Raw genomic sequence first — 21,433 nt, forward strand, 5'->3', positions numbered from 1 at the left:
TAAATCAGGAAAAGTTCAAACAAAGTCTAGGTATACCGATTTAACCAAAATTATAGAGAAAGCGAGACCGAGTTGCTTCAGCACCTTCTGTCCCCTCTACCTCTGTTCCTTCTGCTCCAACCAGTGGTGTTCACCTGCCCAGATTCATCTCTGCAGGCATGAATGTGCCTCAGGGCAAAAAGGGTACAGTAGGGAGATGTGCCCTTTGTCACAGGAAAGGCCCCATTACCTGCACCACCTGTTCAGCAAGCCTCTGCTTTACAGCCATGGCTGGTGCCATGGCTATGGGCCTTGGCACCAGCAGCACAATATTGTGTAGAGGACTGAGTGTCTTCACAATATTGTAAATAGAAAATGTGTAAATAGTTACCATTGTTATTTGTTTATGTTTAATTATTACGATTATTTTTTAAATATGTTTTTATATATTTATTTTTCTTGGGGGGGGGGGGTGTTAGAATAGCATTTATGTATTTTGTATATAGTTCTTTCCTTCAAAATGTACCAGTGTACCAATTCGGACACTTGGGTACATTTGGGTACATTTGTGTGGGATGCCTGGGTGACTTCATGCTCAATGTCATGTAGCTCACTCATTTTTTAAGTTATCTGTCTAAAACTTTGCTCAGCTATTGTTGCTATCCTATGTTCTTCATTCAAATCATCCCCAGCATCCTATCTGTATGTTTGGCTGTTCTTGTTCATTTGAAAGATGATGCAGCAACAATAAAAATAAAAAAACGTATGTTTATTTCCTTGTATTTTCTTCTACCAGATCTATTGTGTTATATTCTCCTACATTCCATTCACATTTCCACAACATACAGACTGTTTCCTTTCCAATGATACCAAGAAAATGCATATCCTTGATTCTGGGCCTGAGCTACAGGCAGTTAGATTAGGGTATGTCTTTAGGCGGAAATTGAGAAGATGGGGGGGGGGTGTACCCCAAAGAGGTTTTAACCTAATTGCTCCTGTAAGTTGCTCTGGATAAGGTGTCTGCTAAATGACTACAATGTAGAAAATCATTTGCAAAATAACTATGAATTAACTGACTTATTTTTAAATAATTTTCAACATATAACATTAAGGTGTGGGAAATGTACTGTATTAAAAGGAACAATAGCAGGCTGCTGGAAGTGGTGTTGCAGGGCCAGTAGGAAGCACTCTTTCCTCTGGTCTAAAAAATATCCCACTTCCCTGTGTAGGGTGCCGTCTTTCGGATGGGACGTTAAACAGGTGTCCTCACTCTCTGAGGTCATTAAAGATTCCATGGCACTTATTGTAAGAGTAGGGGTGTTAACCCCGGTGTCCTGGCTAAATTCCCAATCTGGCCCTCAAACCATCACAGTCACCTAAGAATCCCCAGTTTACAATTGGCTCATTCATCCCTGTAACTATTCCCCATGTCATTGCTGTAAATGAGAATGTGTTCTCAGTCAACTTACCTGGTAAAATAATAGATAAATAAAATGACATTTTGCTCCAGTAGCTGGCATATTAAGACTGGTCTCATACACTAGATGTAACATAGTAAATGTAAATTAAGCAACTACGAAAGGAGGGTAGTTGGTCGGGGTGGATGGGTTCGAATCTCATCATGTACCGTTTAGCACTTAGCAAATGCTTACTACTTTATAGCTACTTTGCAACTATGTACTTAGCATGTTAGCTAACCCACTTTGCATTTCATAACATACTGTACATTTTGCAAATGTGTAACTTATTGTACGAATTGCAATTTGTAACATGTCATTCGAATTGTAATTCGTAACATATCATATGAAATGGATGATGGACATTCACAAATTAATATATTCCATAAGTAAACGTAACGTAAGTGTACACTGGTGGCACCTGCTGGTCAAAAGAATTTAGAACAGCCAAATTATTATAGATGACGTCCCACACGCTGTAGCACGTGTGCAGAGTAGCCTTTTTGTCTTCTACCAAAACCATTACCAAAACAATCAGGTGGTTGTTAGACGACACAAAGCTTTGGACATCATTGATCACTTGCTTCTGATAAAGAGATACAGGCATCGCCACACTGCTTTGAAGTGCACTGACAAGCGACTTTGAAACATGCCGGTATCAAACATAACATCACTACATTGCAGTACTCAAACTGTGGTGATTACCAACTGAGAAAAACTTTTATGAGTTGATTTTACTTCTGTCTCAGTGTTTGTCTGGGCAGTGTCATAACGTCATTCTCAGAGCTGGAAGTTTTTTTGCCTTAAACAGGTTTTAACAGGATTCCTAAGACCTTTTCTGAGATGCTTTGTGAATATGGGCCCTGGTCTCGACTCCACTCCGCATTGGTGAAGCTCATCATAAAGTTTAGTCCGCTTGGTTTGTGAAGGCATTCAATGTATTCCAAGTTATATGATCCTGTAAAAATGGTAAATGAAATTATACAATGATACAATTTCCAAACAAAACAGTAGGATTATATTAACACAATACACATATACTGAACAAAAATATAAATGCAACAATTTTTGACAAAACTTGAGACACGTGTGGTATTGTGTTGTGTGTCAAAACTGCACTTTTTAAAGTGGCCTTTTATTGTATCCAGCACAAGATGCACCTGTGTAATGATCATGCTGTTTAATCAGTTTCTTGATATGCCAGACCTGTCAGGTGGATGGATTATCTGGGCAAGGGAGAAATGCTCGCTAACAGGAATGTAAACAAATTTGTGCACAACGTTTGAGATAAATAAGCTTTTTAAACTCGTGAAACATGGGACCAACACTTCACATGTTAAGTTTATATTTCTGTTCAGTGTAGTTCAAAACTATGTGTTTGCTTGGTGTCAATCAATGACTGACTGCAACACAATAAACAAAATAGAAGTGTTTTCTAAACATATTTATTTTCCCAAAATAATAGTCTCTTTACATTTCATACACAACTTAAACGCATTTTATTTTCTATCGAAATGGTTCTAACAATTATATTTACATGAAAGAGTTCTCTGCTTTCAGGACGCTCAGAAAACGTGCAACAGAAATGCACTTGGCATTTTTACCTTGAACATTTGAAACCACAGGGGGGCGATGCGCTCACACTCACAGAGGAAAGTTGAACAACCTCCGGCTCAATTGAAACACTGTGAAGGATTTCGAAAGTGAAAATGTCTAAGTGCTTTACAACTCGTATCACCTCTGGTCTGATAGTAGCCTACTTCAATAGACGATCAGGATGCTCTGCTCACAAGGACCTTGGGACTCTGGCGGCACAGGTGAGACGAACAGCATCTATAGACCTGTTGCCTTATAGGATGGACCTACACAGATGAAATATTTGCTAGACAGAATAATACTTGTTACCAGATTAATATTTGACTCAATCATTTAAAACAATCTTACGTGTTTTCTTTTAAATACTTGAAGGGAATTTGAAAATAAAAATGAAGTCCGGATTTATTCAGATGCTGAGGAAGAGGAAAGAGGTGAGTTTCTCTCTATTTCTTATATGTGTTTTTATGGTTTCTGCTGAGGGTCATTCGTTCTTCCTATCCTAGGAAGGTTATTCCCTGCAAGAGTTTAAATTAAATTACAAATAAATCATTTAAGTTGTATTTATTTATGGGAATTCCATTTCCCTTGCTTCCTGAATTAAAGTATGTAGAACCCAATTCTCAAATAGATTTAGGACCAACCATGCTATCCACGTATGAGGCCCTTATCCTGACAGCTACCTGTTTCTCTCTCCCAGCTCATTCCTCTGATCAGCATTGTGGTATTGGCTGCTGGAGGAGCCACCTCTACCTCACTCTACTTCCTATTTACAAAGAAGGATGTCATGTGAGATTTGATGTATTTTATCATGTATTTGCTGTACATTGTTATGGCTTCCTGGACCCAAATAAACCTAGTACTTTACTAAAGCATTTTTTGTATTTTTAGTATAGGGTAAGATTTAATCTTGGTCTGGGGAATCTGCATTTTATCTTATTTGCATGTGCATTATATTTCCTTGTGTGGCTATTTCCTTGTGTTTCTAGTAATGGGTACGATTAGAAACTTGAAGAACTAACCTGGTATGATCTAGCTTTAACTTTAGCCCCATGCTGATTTCATTAAGTGAATTTGTTTATCAGTCTCTAACAAGCCTGCCCCTTTAACTTTATATTTCCATAAAGACAAACCCAGGCGTAGCAGACAGAGATATATTCAGTTTGAATAATTTCTCTAACTTTCTTTCAGTTTAAATAAAAGCACAAACCCTGAACCCTGGGAGAGACTGGACCCATCTAAACCACAGAAGGTGATTGATAACATTATAAACACTTTTTATGTCTGTCTATTTCTAACCTATCTGTTAGTATTGACATTTTCTTGCTATTTTTGGCTTAATTAGTGAGCTGTGTATGCTTTACATTATAAACACTCTTCATATGCCTAGTTATTTCTGATAGAGGACCACTCTAAGTTGATATTGGTATGGGTATTGAGACCACTCTGTGGTTAACGTTATGGGTATAGGTTGTGTGCCAATGCATTGGTTCCTCCTCTATTCTGCTGAGTCACACAACAGAGCAACATAGCCAAGTAGGACTATAACTTACCATAAAGGGCTGGGCACCCATCGGGGGGCGGGACATCTCCCATTTCTACTGTCATCTAAAAGTAATTTCAACTGTTATCTAAACGTCTGTATTCACAGTTGATTCTTTGCATGGGGACCTATTGATAAAGGAGGCAGATACAGTAGTGATGAGTTGATGCCCTGTGGGATTGATTGACTGTGGATGTAGTGTGAAGCAGCAGGGTTGGTGTCAATTCCATTTCAATTTTGTCAATTCAGGAAGTTGACTGCAACTGTAATTGTAATCAAGCAAATGAGGAAAACTGGAACTTAAACTTTACTTTACTTTGTCAATTGACTAAATGTAAATGGCATTGACCCCAACGCTGGTGAGTATTTGTAGTAACCTATGACCGATAGTGTTATTGTTGTTATTGTGTAAATGGGTGTGGTTTTCTCCCAACTGCAGCTGGTCACTATCAACCAGAAATGGAGGCCCATTAAAGAGCTGGAGCTGGTGAAGAGTATGACCAAGTGATCTCTCTATCTTTCTATTTCTCTCCATTCTCTCCCATTCCTCCCCCCTCCATTCTGAATGAGAGCTGCCTCCTTGCCCTTCCTGCACCCCTTCCCAGTCTAGCAGAATCATTTCTGCCGAGACTAGATTCTCTGATACTTAGTGTGCGGAAACGCTTCTGCTATACTGGTGGGGTATAACTGCTCAATACTGTCCCCAGGACTGAGGATGTCCACAGCTGTAGTGTTACTTACATCACCAGGCTGTAAAGAGTAAAATATTTTGTCTTCACTGTAAACCAGCTGTCTGTCTGTCCCAGTGATGTTACTGCACTGTACTGTACTATAGCTGACACTAAATGTGACCACAGCTGTTTGTTTGTGAAACAAACTGTATGTGTGTGTGAAATAATAATTATTGCAATAAAAATGTATCATTGCTCGTGTTATTAATGAGGAGTTAAGTATGTCCATTCTGGTGGTTATTTTCAAAAGCTTGTGTTCCCAATTATCATCAAGGTAACTTTATCACAGCTCTGTCTGGCTTCTCTCTGTCTCTGTCCCCAGAAGTGTGTCTGATGGAGACATTAACCTGTGTAACAAAAGCCCTTGTGCCAAACTGTCCATAAGGTGACATCATAATTCTGTCTGGCTTCTGTCTGTGTCCCAAAATGTCAGTCTAGAATTAGTATTCAGAGAACATTATCGCCCATGCATTGTCTTGACTGATGGAACAGTCCTAATGCACCAGACTGGGCTGCTTGGAGCCAATCCCTCTCTTAACATAATTACTGATTACAGTAATCAGGCAGAGGGAGAGCAGGATGGGGATAGAGTTACCCTCAAGACACTGTGTGTGTCTGTTGTGTCTGTGTGCAGAGACAGTCCTCTTGCGGATTGGTGGAGCAATAACACCTACATGTCCCTCTCATAAAGCGTTATTATTATACCACCACTTACTACATGTATACACTGAGTGTACAAAACATTAGGAACACCTGCTCTTTCCATGACATAGAATGACCAGGGGAATCCAGGTGAATGACCCCTTATTGATTAACTGTTAAATCCATTTCAATCAGTGTAGATGGAGGAGACAAGTTAAAGAAGGATTTTTTATGCCTTGAGACAATTGAGACATGGATTGTGTATGTATGTGTGCCATATAGAGGGTGAATTCGCAAAATATTTAAGCGCATTTGAACAGCTTATAGTAGTAGGTGCCAGGCGCACCGGTTTGGGTGTGTCAAGAACTGCAACGCTGTTGGGTTTTTCATGCTCAACAGTTTCCTGTGTGTATCAAGAATGGTCCACCACCTAAAGGACTTCCAGCCAACTCTACAGAGCAACAGGTGGGCTACAGTTAGTCAACTGACAGTCCAGTACAATATTTGTACCCAAGGACCTATTAAAGAATGCACAACTAGTCATACATGAGTGGGAAGCATTGGAGTCAACATGGGCCAGTATCCCTGTGGAACGCTTTTGACACCTTGTAGAGTTAATGTTTTGTACACTCAGTGCATGTGTGGGGTACAGAGATGAGGTAGTCATTCAAAAATAATGTTAGACACTATTATCGCACACAGAGTGAGTCCATGCAACTTTTTATGTGACTTGTTAAGCACATTTTTACTCCTGAAATTATTTAGGCTTACCATAACAAAGAGGTTAGTAGTTATTGTAGTAGTTATTAATAGTTATTGACTCAAGACATGTCAGGTTTTCAATTTTAATTAAATTGTAAACATTTCAAGAAACAATTCCACTTTGACATTATGGGGTATTGTGTGTAGGCCCATGACACAAAATCTCAATTTAATCTATTTAAATTCAGGCTGTAACACAACAAAATGTGGAAAACCTCAAGGGTTTGAATGCTTTCTGAAGGCACTGTAGCTGCCATTACCACAGATGAGCATCTGTCATTTAACCACTGGGTGAGCCTGGACAGGTAGACTCCCTGTGAGAAAAAGTCTGAACTCTTGTTACCTCGCTACCCATATATCAACAGATATTTCTCTATAACCATATCAATTTGAGATCTCAAGTTAAAAAGACTGTCCATATTACCTTGAGGTAATCAATGATCTGATATGACTGGATGGGTGAAAGCTTTACAATAGAACCCTTGCTTACACCCATTCGATTGTGTGAGATCTGCAGATGACTTACCTAGAGGAAAGAGGAATGAAATTAAAGGTGCACATGTAAAGGGTTTGAATTGGGTCTGTGTGTGTACGTGACAACAGTCTCACATACCCACATCCTGCCCCTCACACCCCTGTCTTGTGATCAGGAAGTCTAGCTCATTGTGACTTAGGCGTCCGCTCCACTCCATAACCAGGGCGGAACTCTCAGAACACGGACTGTGTTTCCTCTTGGTTATTGGGATAGGCAGGGTTTGTATCCGTTCTAAACTGATCACCCAGGCCAAGAGCAGAGTGCAGTACTAAAGTTTTATGGTGCTCCAGAACAAAATGTCAGGTGGAAGTTGTAAATCTCTCGTCTGAGGGAAATGTAAACAAGAAGATTGCCTAACTAACCACGAACAGACTTGCTCCGTTGCCTAGAAACCAGACTAGTCACAGTGTGGTGGTTATTAGTATAGAAGGAAAACAGGCTAGTCAAGTGTAGTGGTTTTCAGCATGAGTGTTTGCTTCACTTCTTCCTAACTGTGACACCTAGGCTAAAGTCTGGACAGAACACACCATACTGCTGACAACTACTCCATCTAGTGGTGGTAGTGTAATACAACAGCACAAACAGTATTTTACCACTCAAGTCTTCCATAGAAGCAGAAGAGACCACAGACAGCACTCTTGTCCTATAATATATCAGTCAATGTCAAAACCCGGATGTATGACCTCTGTCCTTACCAAATTATAACTAATCATGTTAATCTGACTTACGTCTCTCTGCTTCTTCTCACAGGGCACACACTGGTTGAATCAACGTTGTTTCCACGTCATTTCAATAAAATCACGTTGAACAAACATGGAATTGATGTTGATTTGAAATCTGTGCCCAGTGGGGGTCCTTGTATCTAATAACGTATCAACTTTTTAGGTGAGTTTTCAAAATACTATATTTATTATTTCAGAATGTACTAACATGTTCTTCATTCACATGTTTCCAGCTAACATATTGTTATGCAGGTGAAGGAGGACCCGAACGCGACTTAACAGAAACAGAGTTTATTAATGCTCAAAACCGAATAACTGAAATCCTCTAGATAGTAGAGGGGAAAACAACTGGAGAAGCGGCCACAGACTGCACTCGGGTAGGCGCAGATCGTAGTCAACTGAGACACCTGCTCACACGCAGCGTCTGAAGAAGGCACAAAACACGACAGGACAGGGTGATACACAATCACGGCAAAAACACGACAGGACAGGGCGAAACGCAATTACAGCATGGAATACAAAACAAGGAACCGACGGAACAGGAACGGATTACAAAGGAATAAATAGGGAATCTAATCAGGGGAAAGGATCGGGAACAGGTGTGGGAAGACTAAATGATGATTAGGGGAATAGGAACAGCTGGGAGCAGGAACGGAACGACAGAGAGAAGAGAGAGCGAGAGAGTGAGAGAGGGAGGGGGAGAGAGAGGGATAGGAGGGAAAGAACCAAATAAGACCAGCAGAGGGAAACGAATAGCATGGGGAGCACAGGGACAAGACATGATAATAAATGACAAACATGACAGTACCCCCACTCACCGAGCGCCTCCTGGCGCTCTCGAGGAGGAACACTGGCAGCAACGGAGGAAATCATAGATCAAACGGTCCAGCACGTCCCGAGAAAGAACCCAACTCCTCTCCTCAGGACCGTAACGAAAAACGATAAAAAGGGAAACTAGGGTACTACTCTAAAAAAAAATGAGAACTAGGGACAGACTGAGACACAGCAAGGGCAGGGACAAGAACAGGAGAGATGCGATGGCAGGGAACAGACTGAGACCCAGCAAGACCAGGAGCAGAAGCAGAAAAAAATTACCAGACTTCTTCTGCGCGCAGTCTGAACACGCAGCCACGAAACGGCGCGTGTCACGCTCCTGAGTCGGCCACCAAAAGCGCTGGCGAATAGACGCAAGAGTGCCTCGAACACCGGGATGACCAGCTAACTTGGCAGAGTGAGCCCACTGAAGAACAGCCAGACAGTGGAAACAGGAACGAAAAGGAGGTTACTAGGACAAGCGCGCGGCGACGCAGTGTGCGTGAGTGCTTGCTTAACCTGTCTTTCAATTCCCCAGACTGTCAACCCGACAACACGCCCATAAGGAAGAATCCCCTCGAGATCAGTAGAAGCCACAGAAGAACTAAACAGACGGGATAAGGCATCAGGCTTGGTGTTCTTGCTACCCGGACGGTAAGAAATCACAAACTCGAAACGAGCGAAAAACAACGCCCAACGAGCTTGACGGGCATTAAGTCGTTTGGCAGAACGGATGTACTCAAGGTTCTTATGGTCTGTCCAAACGACAAAGGAACGGTCGCCCCCTCCAACCACTGTCGCCATTCGCCTAGGGCTAAGCGGGAGCAGTTCACGGTTACCCACATCATAGTTGCGCTCAGATGGCGACAGGCGATGAGAAAAATAAGCGCAAGGATGAACCTTATCGTCAGACTGGAAGCGCTGGGATAGAATGGCTCCCACGCCTACCTCTGAAGCGTCAACCTCGACAATGAATTGTCTAGTGACGTCAGGAGTAACGAGGATAGGAGCGGACGTAAAACGTTCTTTTAGAAGATCAAAAGCTCCCTGGGCGGAACCGGACCACTTAAAACACGTCTTGACAGAAGTAAGAGCTGTGAGAGGGGCAGCAACTTGACCGAAATTACGAATGAAACGCCGATAGAAATTAGCGAAACCTAAAAAGCGCTGCAACTCGACACGTGACCTTGGAACGGGCCAATCACTGACAGCTTGGACCTTAGCGGAATCCATCTGAATGCCTTCAGCGGAAATAACGGAACCGAGAAAAGTAACGGAGGAGACATGAAAAGAGCACTTCTCAGCCTTTACATAGAGACAATTCTCTAAAAGGCGCTGTAGAACACGTCGAACGTGCTGAACATGAATCTCGAGTGACGGAGAAAAAATCAGGATATTCAAGATAGACAAAAACGAAAATGTTCAGCATGTCTCTCAGAACATCATTAACTAATGCCTGAAAAACAGCTGGCGCATTGGCGAGACCGAACGGCAGAACCCGGTACTCAAAATGCCCTAACGGAGTATTAAACGCCGTTTTCCACTCGTCCCCCTCTCTGATGCGCACGAGATGGTAAGCGTTACGAAGGTCCAACTTAGTAAAGCACCTGGCTCCCTGCAGAATCTCGAAGGCTGATGACATAAGGGGAAGCGGATAACGATTCTTAACCGTTATGTCATTCAGCCCTCGATAATCCACGCAGGGGCGCAGAGTACCGTCCTTCTTCTTAACAAAAAGAACCCCGCCCCGGCCGGAGAGGAAGAAGGCACTATGGTACCGGCGTCAAGAGACACAGACAAATAATCCTCGAGAGCCTTACGTTCGGGAGCCGACAGAGAGTATAGTCTACCTCGAGGAGGAGTGGTCCCTGGAAGGAGATCAATACTACAATCATACGACCGGTGAGGAGGAAGGGAGTTGGCTCGGGACCGACTGAAGACCGTGCGCAGATCATGATATTCCTCCGGCACTCCTGTCAAATCGCCAGGTTCCTCCTGAGAAGTAGGGAGAGAAGAAACGGGAGGGATGGCAGACATTAAACACTTCACATGACAAGAAACGTTCCAGGATAGGATAGAATTACTAGACCAATTAATAGAAGGATTATGACATACTAGCCAGGGATGACCCAAAACAACAGGTGTAAACGGTGAACGGAAAATCAAAAAAGAAATAGTCTCACTGTGGTTACCAGATACTGTGAGAGTTAAAGGTAGTGTCTCAAATTTGATACTGGGAAGATGACTACCATCTAAGGCAAACATGGGCGTAGGCTTGTCTAATGGTCTGAAAGGAATGTTATGTTTCCGAACCCATGCTTCGTCCATGAAACAACCCTCAGCCCCAGAGTCAATCAAGGCACTGCATGTAGCACCCGAACCGGTCCAGCGTAGATGGACCGACATAGTAGTACAAGATCTAGATGAAGGGACCTGAGTAGTAGCGCTCACCAGTAGCCCTCCGCTTACTGATGGGCTCTGGCCTCTTACTGGACATGAAATAACAAAATGTCCAGCAACTCCGCAATAGAGGCACAGGCGGTTGGTGATCCTCTGTTCCCTCTCCTTATTCGAGATGCGAATCCCTCCCAGCTGCATGGGCTCAGTCTCAAAGCCAGAGGAGGGAGATGGTTGCGATGCGGAGCAGGGAAACACCGTTGATGCGAGCTCTCTTCCACGAGCCCGGTGACGAAGATCTACCCGTCGTTCTATGCGGATGGCGAGAGCAATCAAAGAGTCCACATCTGAAGGAACCTCCCGGGAAAGAATCTCATCCTTAACCGCTGCGTGGAGTCCCTCCAGAAAACGAGCGAGCAGCGCCGGCTCGTTCCACTCACTAGAGGCAGCAAGAGTGCGAAACTCAATGGAATAATCCGTTATGGACCGTTCACCTTGGCATAAGGAAGCCAGGGCCCTAGAAGCCTCCTCACCAAAAACTGAACGGTCAAAAACCCGAATCATCTCCTCTTTAAAGTTCTGGAATCTGTTAGAGCAATCAGCCCTTGCCTCCCAGATAGCTGTGCCCCATTCTCGAGCCCGGCCAGTAAGGAGTGAAATGACGTAAGCAACCCGAGCTCTCTCTCTAGAGTATGTGTGGGGTTGGAGAGAGAACACAATCTCACACTGCGTGAGAAAGGAGCGGCACTCAGTGGGCTGCCCGGAGTAGCAAGGTGGGTTATTAACCCTGGGTTCTGGAGGCTCGGCAGGCCAGGGAGTAACAGGTGGCACGAGACGTAGACTCTGGAACTGTCCAGAGAGGTCGGAAACCTGAGCGGCCAGGTTCTCCACGGCATGGCGAGCAGCAGACAATTCCTGCTCGTGTCTGCCGAGCATGGCTCCTTGGATCTTGACGGCAGTGTAAACAGCGTCTGAAGTCGCTGGGTCCATTCTTTGGTCGGTTCCTTCTGTTATGCAGGTGAAGGAGGACCCAAACGCGACTTAACAGAAACAGAGTTTATTAATGCTCAAAACCGAATAACTGAAATCCTCTAGATAGTAGAGGGGAAAACAACTGGAGAAGCGGCCACAGACTGCAGGTCGCTCGGGTAGGCGCAGGCCGTAGTCAACTGAGACACCTGCTCACACGCAGCGTCTGAAGAAGGCACAAAACACGACAGGACAGGGTGATACACAATCACGGCAAAAAACACGACAGGACAGGGCGAAACGCAATTACAGCATGGAATACAAAACAAGGAACCGACGGAACAGGAACGGATTACAAAGGAATAAATAGGGAATCTAATCAGGGGAAAGGATCGGGAACAGGTGTGGGAAGACTAAATGATGATTAGGGGAATAGGAACAGCTGGGAGCAGGAACGGAACGACAGAGAGAAGAGAGAGCGAGAGAGTGAGAGAGGGAGGGGGAGAGAGAGGGATAGGAGGGAAAGAACCAAATAAGACCAGCAGAGGGAAACGAATAGCATGGGGAGCACAGGGACAAGACATGATAATAAATGACAAACATGACACATATCTTCCAGGTGAGACAGTGACTGACAATTATGCTGCATTGTTTAGTAAAAGAAAGCATGAGTGACTGACACAAAGACAGATCTCACTCTCTCTGTCTCAGTCTAGTGATAATTTAACTCAAGATTGATAACCAAGGCTCATTCACAGACAAACTAACAGCTGATCATGTGATCAATGACTGGCCGGTACTGCATCCTGAGGTTATGAAGGGAATGGGGAGCCTGGTGGAAGGAGCTATAGGAGGACGGACTCATTTTAATGACTGGATGGAATTAATGGAGCTGAGTCTAACATGTGCTGTCCATATACTGTACACTTCCATTTATCCATTCCAGCCATTACAATGAGCCTGTCCTCCTGTAGCTCCTCCCACCAACCTCCTCTGGAAGGAGGAGGTACCACTTAGAATGCATTCTAAGTACCACTTAGAATGCAATCCCAATAAATAGTCTGCATCCACATTGTTTTATTCTAGGCGGTGGACTCTCTGCAGTTTGTGCAAGTGTGTGTAGCCCTATTCCTGTGAGTCAGGACCTGCTCAATGCAGCTGGTCAGGCTGTAGGTATGGAGCAACAGGTGTCGGGCCTAGGCCTGCACTGGCAATAGAGGGCACTAGAATCACAATACACACATAGAGAGCGTTAGGACATTGTCTGTTTCTCAATTAATCTTTCCTCGATTCCTCACATCCTCTCTCCTCTCTTGATGCCTCCTTGGCCTTTTCTCAATTGGATTTCCTCGATTCCTCACGTCCACTCCCTCCTTCCTCTCCTTGCCTCCTTTTGAAGAAGTCTACAGGTAATCGAGGAGGCGAGGAGAGGAAACTTGGAAACAGATTGCTTGCATAAAATTAGACTCCTTCTCCACTAGCAAATTACGAATTATATGTACATAATTGCTTGCATGCTTTTCTCCTCTGAGAAAACAAGATACAATAAAAGAAAATGACATCAACACATACACTGAGTCTACAAAACATTATGAATTTGTTCTGTTATTTCCATGAAAGACTGACCAGGTGAATCCAGGTGAAAGCTATGATCCCTTATTGATGTCCCCTGTTAAATCCACTTAAGTCAGAGTAGAAGAAGGGGAGAAGACAGATTAAAGAAGGATTTTTAAGCCTTGAAAAAATTAAGACAGGCATTGTGTGTGTGCCATTCAGAGGGTGAAGAGGCAAGATAAAATATTTAAGTGCCTTTGAATGGGTATGGTCGTAGGTGCCATGCACACTGGTTTGAGTGTAATGAACTGTAATGCTACTGGGTTTTTCCATGCTCAACAGTTTCCTGTGTGTTTCAAAAATGGTCCATCACCCAAAGGACATCCAGCCAACTTGATACAACTGTGGGAAGTGTTGGAGTCAACATGGGCCAGTATCCCTGTGGAACGCTTTCGACACCTAGTGGAGTACCATGCCTCGAAGATTTTATGTTTTGTACACTCAGTGTATAATGGTCATGGAATTAGTATAATGCATTTTAATTTACAAAAAACGTAGCCCAAAAAATGTCTGCTCACTACACAGGTAAAGTAGTGCATGAGAGCGCTTTCGAATACACAGAACATGATACTTTCAAGATGGTGACACGTTAGAAATGTTACAAAATGAACAGTGTTTTATAGGCAAACTGAGCATGGTAATGATTGCGTCTTAGCATGAATGTAAAAAAGCACTATTGCTAACACATACAATTGCGAGCTCTCATCATTCAGAAATACCAATAGACCTATTCCACTCCAAGATCATTCTGCTGAATGACAATACAAGAGGCACAAGTGTCTATGTGCAAAAGCGTGTTCATAACCTATGGCACACAGCATTTACTTGCTGCAGATAGCCTTGGAGATCTGTTTAGTGGGAGTCATGCTACAGATAACCTTGGAGATCTGTTTAGTGGGAGTCATGCTACAGATAGCCTTGGAGATCTGTTTAGTGGGAGTCATGCTACAGATAACCTTGGAGATCTGTTTAGTGGGAGTCATGCTACAGATAGCCTTGGAGATCTGTTTAGTGGGAGTCATGCTACAGATAACCTTAGAGATCTGTTTAGTGGGAGTCATGCTACAGATAACCTTGGAGATCTGTTTAGTGGGAGTCATGCTGCAGATAGCCTTGGAGATCTGTTTAGTGGGAATCTGTCATGCTATAGATAGCCTTGGAGATCTGTTTAGTGGGAATCTGTCATGCTACAGATAGCCTTGGAGATCTGTTTAGTGGGAATCTGTCATGCTACAGATAACCTTGGATATCTGTTTAGTGGGAATCTGTCATGCTACAGATAACCTTGGAGATCTGTTTAGTGGGAATCTGTCATGCTACAGATAACCTTGGAGATCTGTTTAGTGGGAATCTGTCGTGCTACAGATAGCCTTGGAGATCTGTTTAGTGGGAATCTGTCATGCTACAGATAGCCTTGGAGATCTGTTTAGTGGGAATCTGTCATGCTACAGATAACCTTGGAGATCTGTTTAGTGGGAATCTGTCATGCTACAGATAACCTTGGAGATCTGTTTAGTGGGAATCTGTCATGCTACAGATAACCTTGGCGATCTGTTTAGTGGGAATCTGTCATGCTACAGATAGCCTTGGAGATCTGTTTAGTGGGAATCTGTCATGCTACAGATAGCCTTGGAGATCTGTTTAGTGGGAATCTGTCATGCTACAGATAGCCTTGGAGATCTGTTTAGTGGGAATCTGTCATGCTACAGATAGCCTTGGAGATCTGTTTAGTGGGAATCTGTCATGCTACAGATAGCCTTGGAGATCTGTTTAGTGGGAATCTGTCATGCTACAGATAGCCTTGGAGATCTGTTTAGTGGGAATCTGTCATGCTACAGATAGCCTTGGAGATCTGTTTAGTGGGAATCTGTCATGCTACAGATAGCCTTGGAGATCTGTTTAGTGGGAATCTGTCATGCTACAGATAACATTGGAGATATGTTTAGTGGGAATCTGTCATGCTACAGATAACATTGGAGATCTGTTTAGTGGGAATCTGTCATGCTACAGATAGCCTTGGATATCTGTTTAGTGGGAATCTGTCATGCTACAGATAGCCTTGGGGATCTGTTTAGTGGGAGTCATGCTACAGATAGCCTTGGAGATCTGTTTAGTGGGAGTCATGCTACAGATAGCCTTGGAGATCTGTTTAGTGGGAATCTGTCATGCTACAGATAGCCTTGGAGATCTGTTTAGTGGGAGTCATGCTACAGATAGCCTTGGAGATCTGTTTAGTGGGAATCTGTCGTGCTACAGATAGCCTTGGAGATCTGTTTAGTGGGAGTCATGCTACAGATAGCCTTGGAGATCTGTTTAGTGGGAATCTGTCATGCTACAGAAAGCCTTGGAGATCTGTTTAGTGGGAATCTGTCATGCTACAGATAGCCTTGGAGATCTGTTTAGTGGGAATCTATCATGCTACAGATAGCCTTGGAGATCTGTTTAGTGGGAATCTGTCATGCTACAGATAGCCTTGGAGATCTGTTTAGTGGGAATCTGTCATGCTACAGATAGCCTTGGAGATCTGTTTAGTGGGAATCTGTCATGCTACAGATAGCCTTGGAGATCTGTTTAGTGGGAATCTGTCATGCTACAGATAGCCTTGGAGATCTGTTTAGTGGGAATCTGTCATGCTACAGATAGCCTTGGAGATCTGTTTAGTGGGAATCTGTCATGCTACAGATAGCCTTGGAGATCTGTTTAGTGGGAATCTGTCATGCTACAGATAGCCTTGGAGATCTGTTTAGTGGGAATCTGTCATGCTACAGATAGCCTTGGAGATCTGTTTAGTGGGAATCTGTCATGCTACAGATAGCCTTGGAGATCTGTTTAGTGGGAATCTGTCATGCTACAGATAGCCTTGGAGATCTGTTTAGTGGGAATCTGTCATGCTACAGATAACCTTGTAGATCTGTTTAGTGGGAATCTGTCATTCTACAGATAACCTTGGAGATCTGTTTAGTGGGAATCTGTCATGCTACAGATAACCTTGGAGATCTGTTTAGTGGGAATCTGTCATGCTACAGATAACCTTGGCGATCTGTTTAGTGGGAATCTGTCATGCTACAGATAGCCTTGGAGATCTGTTTAGTGGGAATCTGTCATGCTACAGATAGCCTTGGAGATCTGTTTAGTGGGAATCTGTCATGCTACAGATAACCTTGGATATCTGTTTAGTTGGAATCTGTCATGCTACAGATAACCTTGGAGATCTGTTTAGTGGGAATCTGTCATGCTACAGATAACCTTGGAGATCTGTTTAGTGGGAATCTGTCATGCTACAGATAGCCTTGGAGATCTGTTTAGTGGGAATCTGTCATGCTACAGATAACATTGGAGATATGTTTAGTGGGAATCTGTCATGCTACAGATAGCCTTGGCGATCTGTTTAGTGGGAATCTGTCATGCTACAGATAGCCTTGGAGATCTGTTTAGTGGGAATCTGTCATGCTACAGATAGCCTTGGAGATCTGTTTAGTGGGAATCTGTCATGCTACAGATAGCCTTGGAGATCTGTTTAGTGGGAATCTGTCATGCTACAGATAGCCTTGGAGATCTGTTTAGTGGGAATCTGTCATGCTACAGATAGCCTTGGAGATCTGTTTAGTGGGAATCTGTCATGCTACAGATAGCCTTGGAGATCTGTTTAGTGGGAATCTGTCATGCTACAGATAACATTGGAGATATGTTTAGTGGGAATCTGTCATGCTACAGATAGCCTTGGATATCTGTTTAGTGGGAATCTGTCATGCTACAGATAACATTGGAGATCTGTTTAGTGGGAATCTGTCATGCTACAGATAGCCTTGGATATCTGTTTAGTGGGAATCTGTCATGCTACAGATAGCCTTGGGGATCTGTTTAGTGGGAGTCATGCTACAGATAGCCTTGGAGATCTGTTTAGTGGGAGTCATGCTACAGATAGCCTTGGAGATCTGTTTAGTGGGAGTCATGCTACAGATAGCCTTGGAGATCTGTTTAGTGGGAATCATGCTACAGATAGCCTTGGAGATCTGTTTAGTGGGAATCTGTCGTGCTACAGATAGCCTTGGAGATATGTTTAGTGGGAATCTGTCATGCTACAGATAGCCTTGGAGATCTGTTTAGTGGGAATCTGTCATGCTACAGATAGCCTTGGAGATCTGTTTAGTGGGAATCTGTCATGCTACAGATAGCCTTGGAGATCTGTTTAGTGGGAATCTGTCATGCTACAGATAGCCTTGGAGATCTGTTTAGTGGGAATCATGCACCATGGCCTATTTATGCATCTACTCACCGGCATAACCCCACCCCCTGCTGCCAGAGAGAGAGTTTGAGGAAGCAAGCCTCCGAGTCAGCACTTCGCACAGCCTTAGTGGAACATGCCCTCATATTGCAGACACGTGAACCCATATAGAAAGGCAACGATGAGTCCACCTCTCTGTCTCTTCTTAGGTAACACATAGGTTCCTGCTTGATGTGTGTGGGCTACTCCATCCTAACGAATGGCTTTCATAAGTGTTGTGTTGATGTGGCTAATAAGATTCAGATTCAATTCAAGCACAATAACTACAACTAAGTTTCTTGTCAAAGTTTCCAACACAACAACTTGTACTACGCATGTTCTGCAGCTTGACATGGTCACATGTCTTTTGTACTGTTTGGCTGAGCTAGCCAAAGAAGCTGTGACTGCTTAGTTTTCCAGCTTCAAGGATGATGGCTTCTGGGCCTCTTTCTGTATCTAGACTATACTCTTTGGCTGTAAGGAGGCACTGTAGGCTACGTGGTGAGTGAAATGAAGACGTGCAGCTGTGTAGTGAGGCCTAACACAAAAGACACTGCTGTTGTCATGCAGCTGCTTGGTGTGAAGCGACTGACATTGATAATTTCTCACCTTGACACAAACACACATACACACACATTTAGTGTCAGGTTGCCTTTTACTGAAGCTGTACCATGGGAAGAGCCAGGTTTCCAGATAAAAGTGTCTGACATATGTCCCTTTTCGACATAAGAGGAACCCATAGTCTTGTTTCATTCATATCAAATGACTATGATAATGTTGTAGCTCATCAGAAAATATGAATTGTGTTTCACAGAAATTAGAGGTAAACTTATCCCACTCTTTATGGGTCTGATGGTGTGACAGTGCAGCTGCTAGTGACCCCAAACAGTCTTTTCAAAATGTACTTTGAAGAGAGATAACTGTTTCGTGTTGAATAATAACATTGAATGTAATTGTGTGAAATACACTCTTAGAAAAAAGGGTTCTAAAAGGGTTCTTTGGCTGTCCCCATAGAGGAACCCTTTTTGGTTCCAGGTAGAACCATTTTTGGTTCTAAGAGCGTAGATACTGATATGTGAAGTACTGACTGAATTCAGCATAAGAGAAGCAAAGCATGTGGAAGCATAATCTGCCAAACATTAAAGGATGGTTTTCCAGCCAAAGATTTAGACTACTAGTCCTGAATTTAAAAAATATTTTACTTGGAGATTCTCCATTGAGCATGCTTTAAGTCCAGGACTAGGCTTAATCTGGGTGAGAGAGACCATCCCTCAAACCTTAAAGGCCCAATACAGCAGGATATGTTACCTGAAAACTAGCTGTTATTGGGAGAGAGGTTTGGAACTTTGTTTGGTATTGGTCTATTAACTTTACCACCTGGAGGAAAGCCAAAACTCCACCCATGCAAAACCTGCTGAAATTTCAGGCGGACTTTTCAAACAGCTCTTACACTAAAAGGGCATTATCATAATTTTCACAATCTCACAGTATTATTTCAACCTTATAGTGTAGAAATAGCATATAAACACAGGAAAATCAGGTTTTTGACTGCACTGGCCCTTTAAAACAGCCCAGCTCTAACTTTTCTATATTTTTCACCCTTTTACATTGAAATATGTGAAGGTAAAGCGAGGGATACTTGCAGAAGTTCCCTGCAATGGCGAAACCCTAACTTCAAGTCCCCAGGTCCTTCGTCTTATGTTTGTGAATGTAGAACACGGCATTGAGGATATCGGCCTATGAGTAATGACCTGACGGATCTGGGCTATTTCCCCTGGGCCACAGGGCCTTCCTCCACCGTGCTGTGCTTTGCTGAGGAGCTTTTCCACCCAAAGTTGATAAACACGCACACAAAAAATTATTAAACATGCTCCACATTTTTTCCTGTTTTAAGATGTTGCAATGCAAACTGTGTCCTATAAATTTGTTTTTTTATGCCCAAGCTGAAAATCTATTTTAGATACCTCAATGTTTGTTTTAGACATCGATTTAGCTGAGATTCCACTTCACAGCATCTGAGCAAACATATAATGCACATAATTTTCATCCTCTGCACTGAAAAGTTTAGCCTAGTTTTTAAAGGACTCTCAGTGCAAGTGGCCAACAATTTTTTTAAACAAACTTGCAGGAGTCAACATTGTGTTTTTAAGCTGTACAGGGTGGCAGAAGCTGCTATATCATATCATTCATGTAGTCATTCTGTACTACATGAAACTGAATGGTGGAGCAGAAACATGGAAACAACATTTGTCTTCTTGACCCAAAAGACCTTGACCTTAGCCTAGATGCCATAAGTAGATTTGCTCATTAACCTCTTATTACAAAGGAAATTCACATGGACATTTTAGGATATGGATTGGTTGTGGATCATATTAAACTCACAAGCATTTCACTACACCCGCAAAAACATATGGTAAACATGTGTATGTGACCAATACAATTTGATTTGGTTTGATCACGACAGGTGTGTTGTAGATATTCTGTTGAACACCAAAGATCAGTTCCTGGTGATCCAGGATTACACCATTCCACAGGTCGATAAACACTGGTATTCCTCATTGGTAGAATCATCTGAGAATTTGATTGCATAAGTGTTTTGGAACAGTTGCATAATAAACAGCTCCCTCCAATGTGAAATCCTGACTAAAATATTGAGACTCAGAGGTTATAGCACAATCTGACAGTGCTGAAAGATGCTGTGGACCAGCTCTGCACCTAGGTGTTTATCTGTGTTAATGATAAAAGCCATCTGTACTCACTGTACCATGCAAACCATCCACAATTTAGAGTTGATGTGTGATGCATTAATCTACTTATATTTGACTGCTGATTCATTCATACATTTTTATGTAGACATTTTGTGCAGGATAATCCCCTCTTTAAGAGAGTCCGTAATTGCATGTAACCACAGATCTGCAACAAGAATAATTTGGTGAGTGCTTATAATTATTTGTCCTATTTTTGTGCATTTCCCAACTCCACCTGAGACACCCTCGGAGTGATATCACGGGTTACGCTATCCCTATCCCAACCGTATCATTTCGGGTGAAAACTCAAACACTGGCATTAGAACTAGTGAAATTAAAATAGGCTACTTAATGCCACCATATTGTTTTATAATAGCATTATACACACAATGTGCTATATGCTACATAATTTGTTATTTGATGTCAGTCAAATGTAGGCTACTTTTCAATAAAAGGTTGTGTGCTTAATCAGAAAATGTCTCCAAGGTTCAAATATATTTAATGGGCTTAGGCTACAGAAATATGCTACACTCATGGTTAACTTATAAAGATGCATCTTTTGTAAGTCTCTAGCTGTAGGAACACGTCCATCTATTGATCTGCAGCCTATGATCACTCAGGAGAGTGTGGCAGGGTGCCACCTGGATGACGTGCATGAAAACCAG

At 42.8% G+C, this 21,433-nt stretch overlaps 1 protein-coding gene across 1 annotated transcript; it reads left to right on the forward strand.

Annotated features, from left to right (window-relative positions):
- The first annotated feature begins 3,152 nt into the window (after positions 1-3,152).
- Positions 3,153-5,505, forward strand: lg14h15orf48 (linkage group 14 C15orf48 homolog). The gene is made up of 5 exons (XM_046299462.1): positions 3,153-3,253; positions 3,405-3,463; positions 3,730-3,818; positions 4,221-4,281; positions 5,012-5,505. The coding sequence occupies exons 1-5, from the start codon at positions 3,214-3,216 to the stop codon at positions 5,078-5,080; spliced, it is 318 nt and encodes a 105-aa protein (XP_046155418.1). The 5' UTR covers positions 3,153-3,213; the 3' UTR covers positions 5,081-5,505.
- Positions 5,506-21,433: the final 15,928 nt, after the last annotated feature.

This window comes from Oncorhynchus gorbuscha, linkage group LG14, assembly GCF_021184085.1.
Source record: "Oncorhynchus gorbuscha isolate QuinsamMale2020 ecotype Even-year linkage group LG14, OgorEven_v1.0, whole genome shotgun sequence".
Classification (NCBI taxonomy): domain Eukaryota; kingdom Metazoa; phylum Chordata; class Actinopteri; order Salmoniformes; family Salmonidae; genus Oncorhynchus; species Oncorhynchus gorbuscha.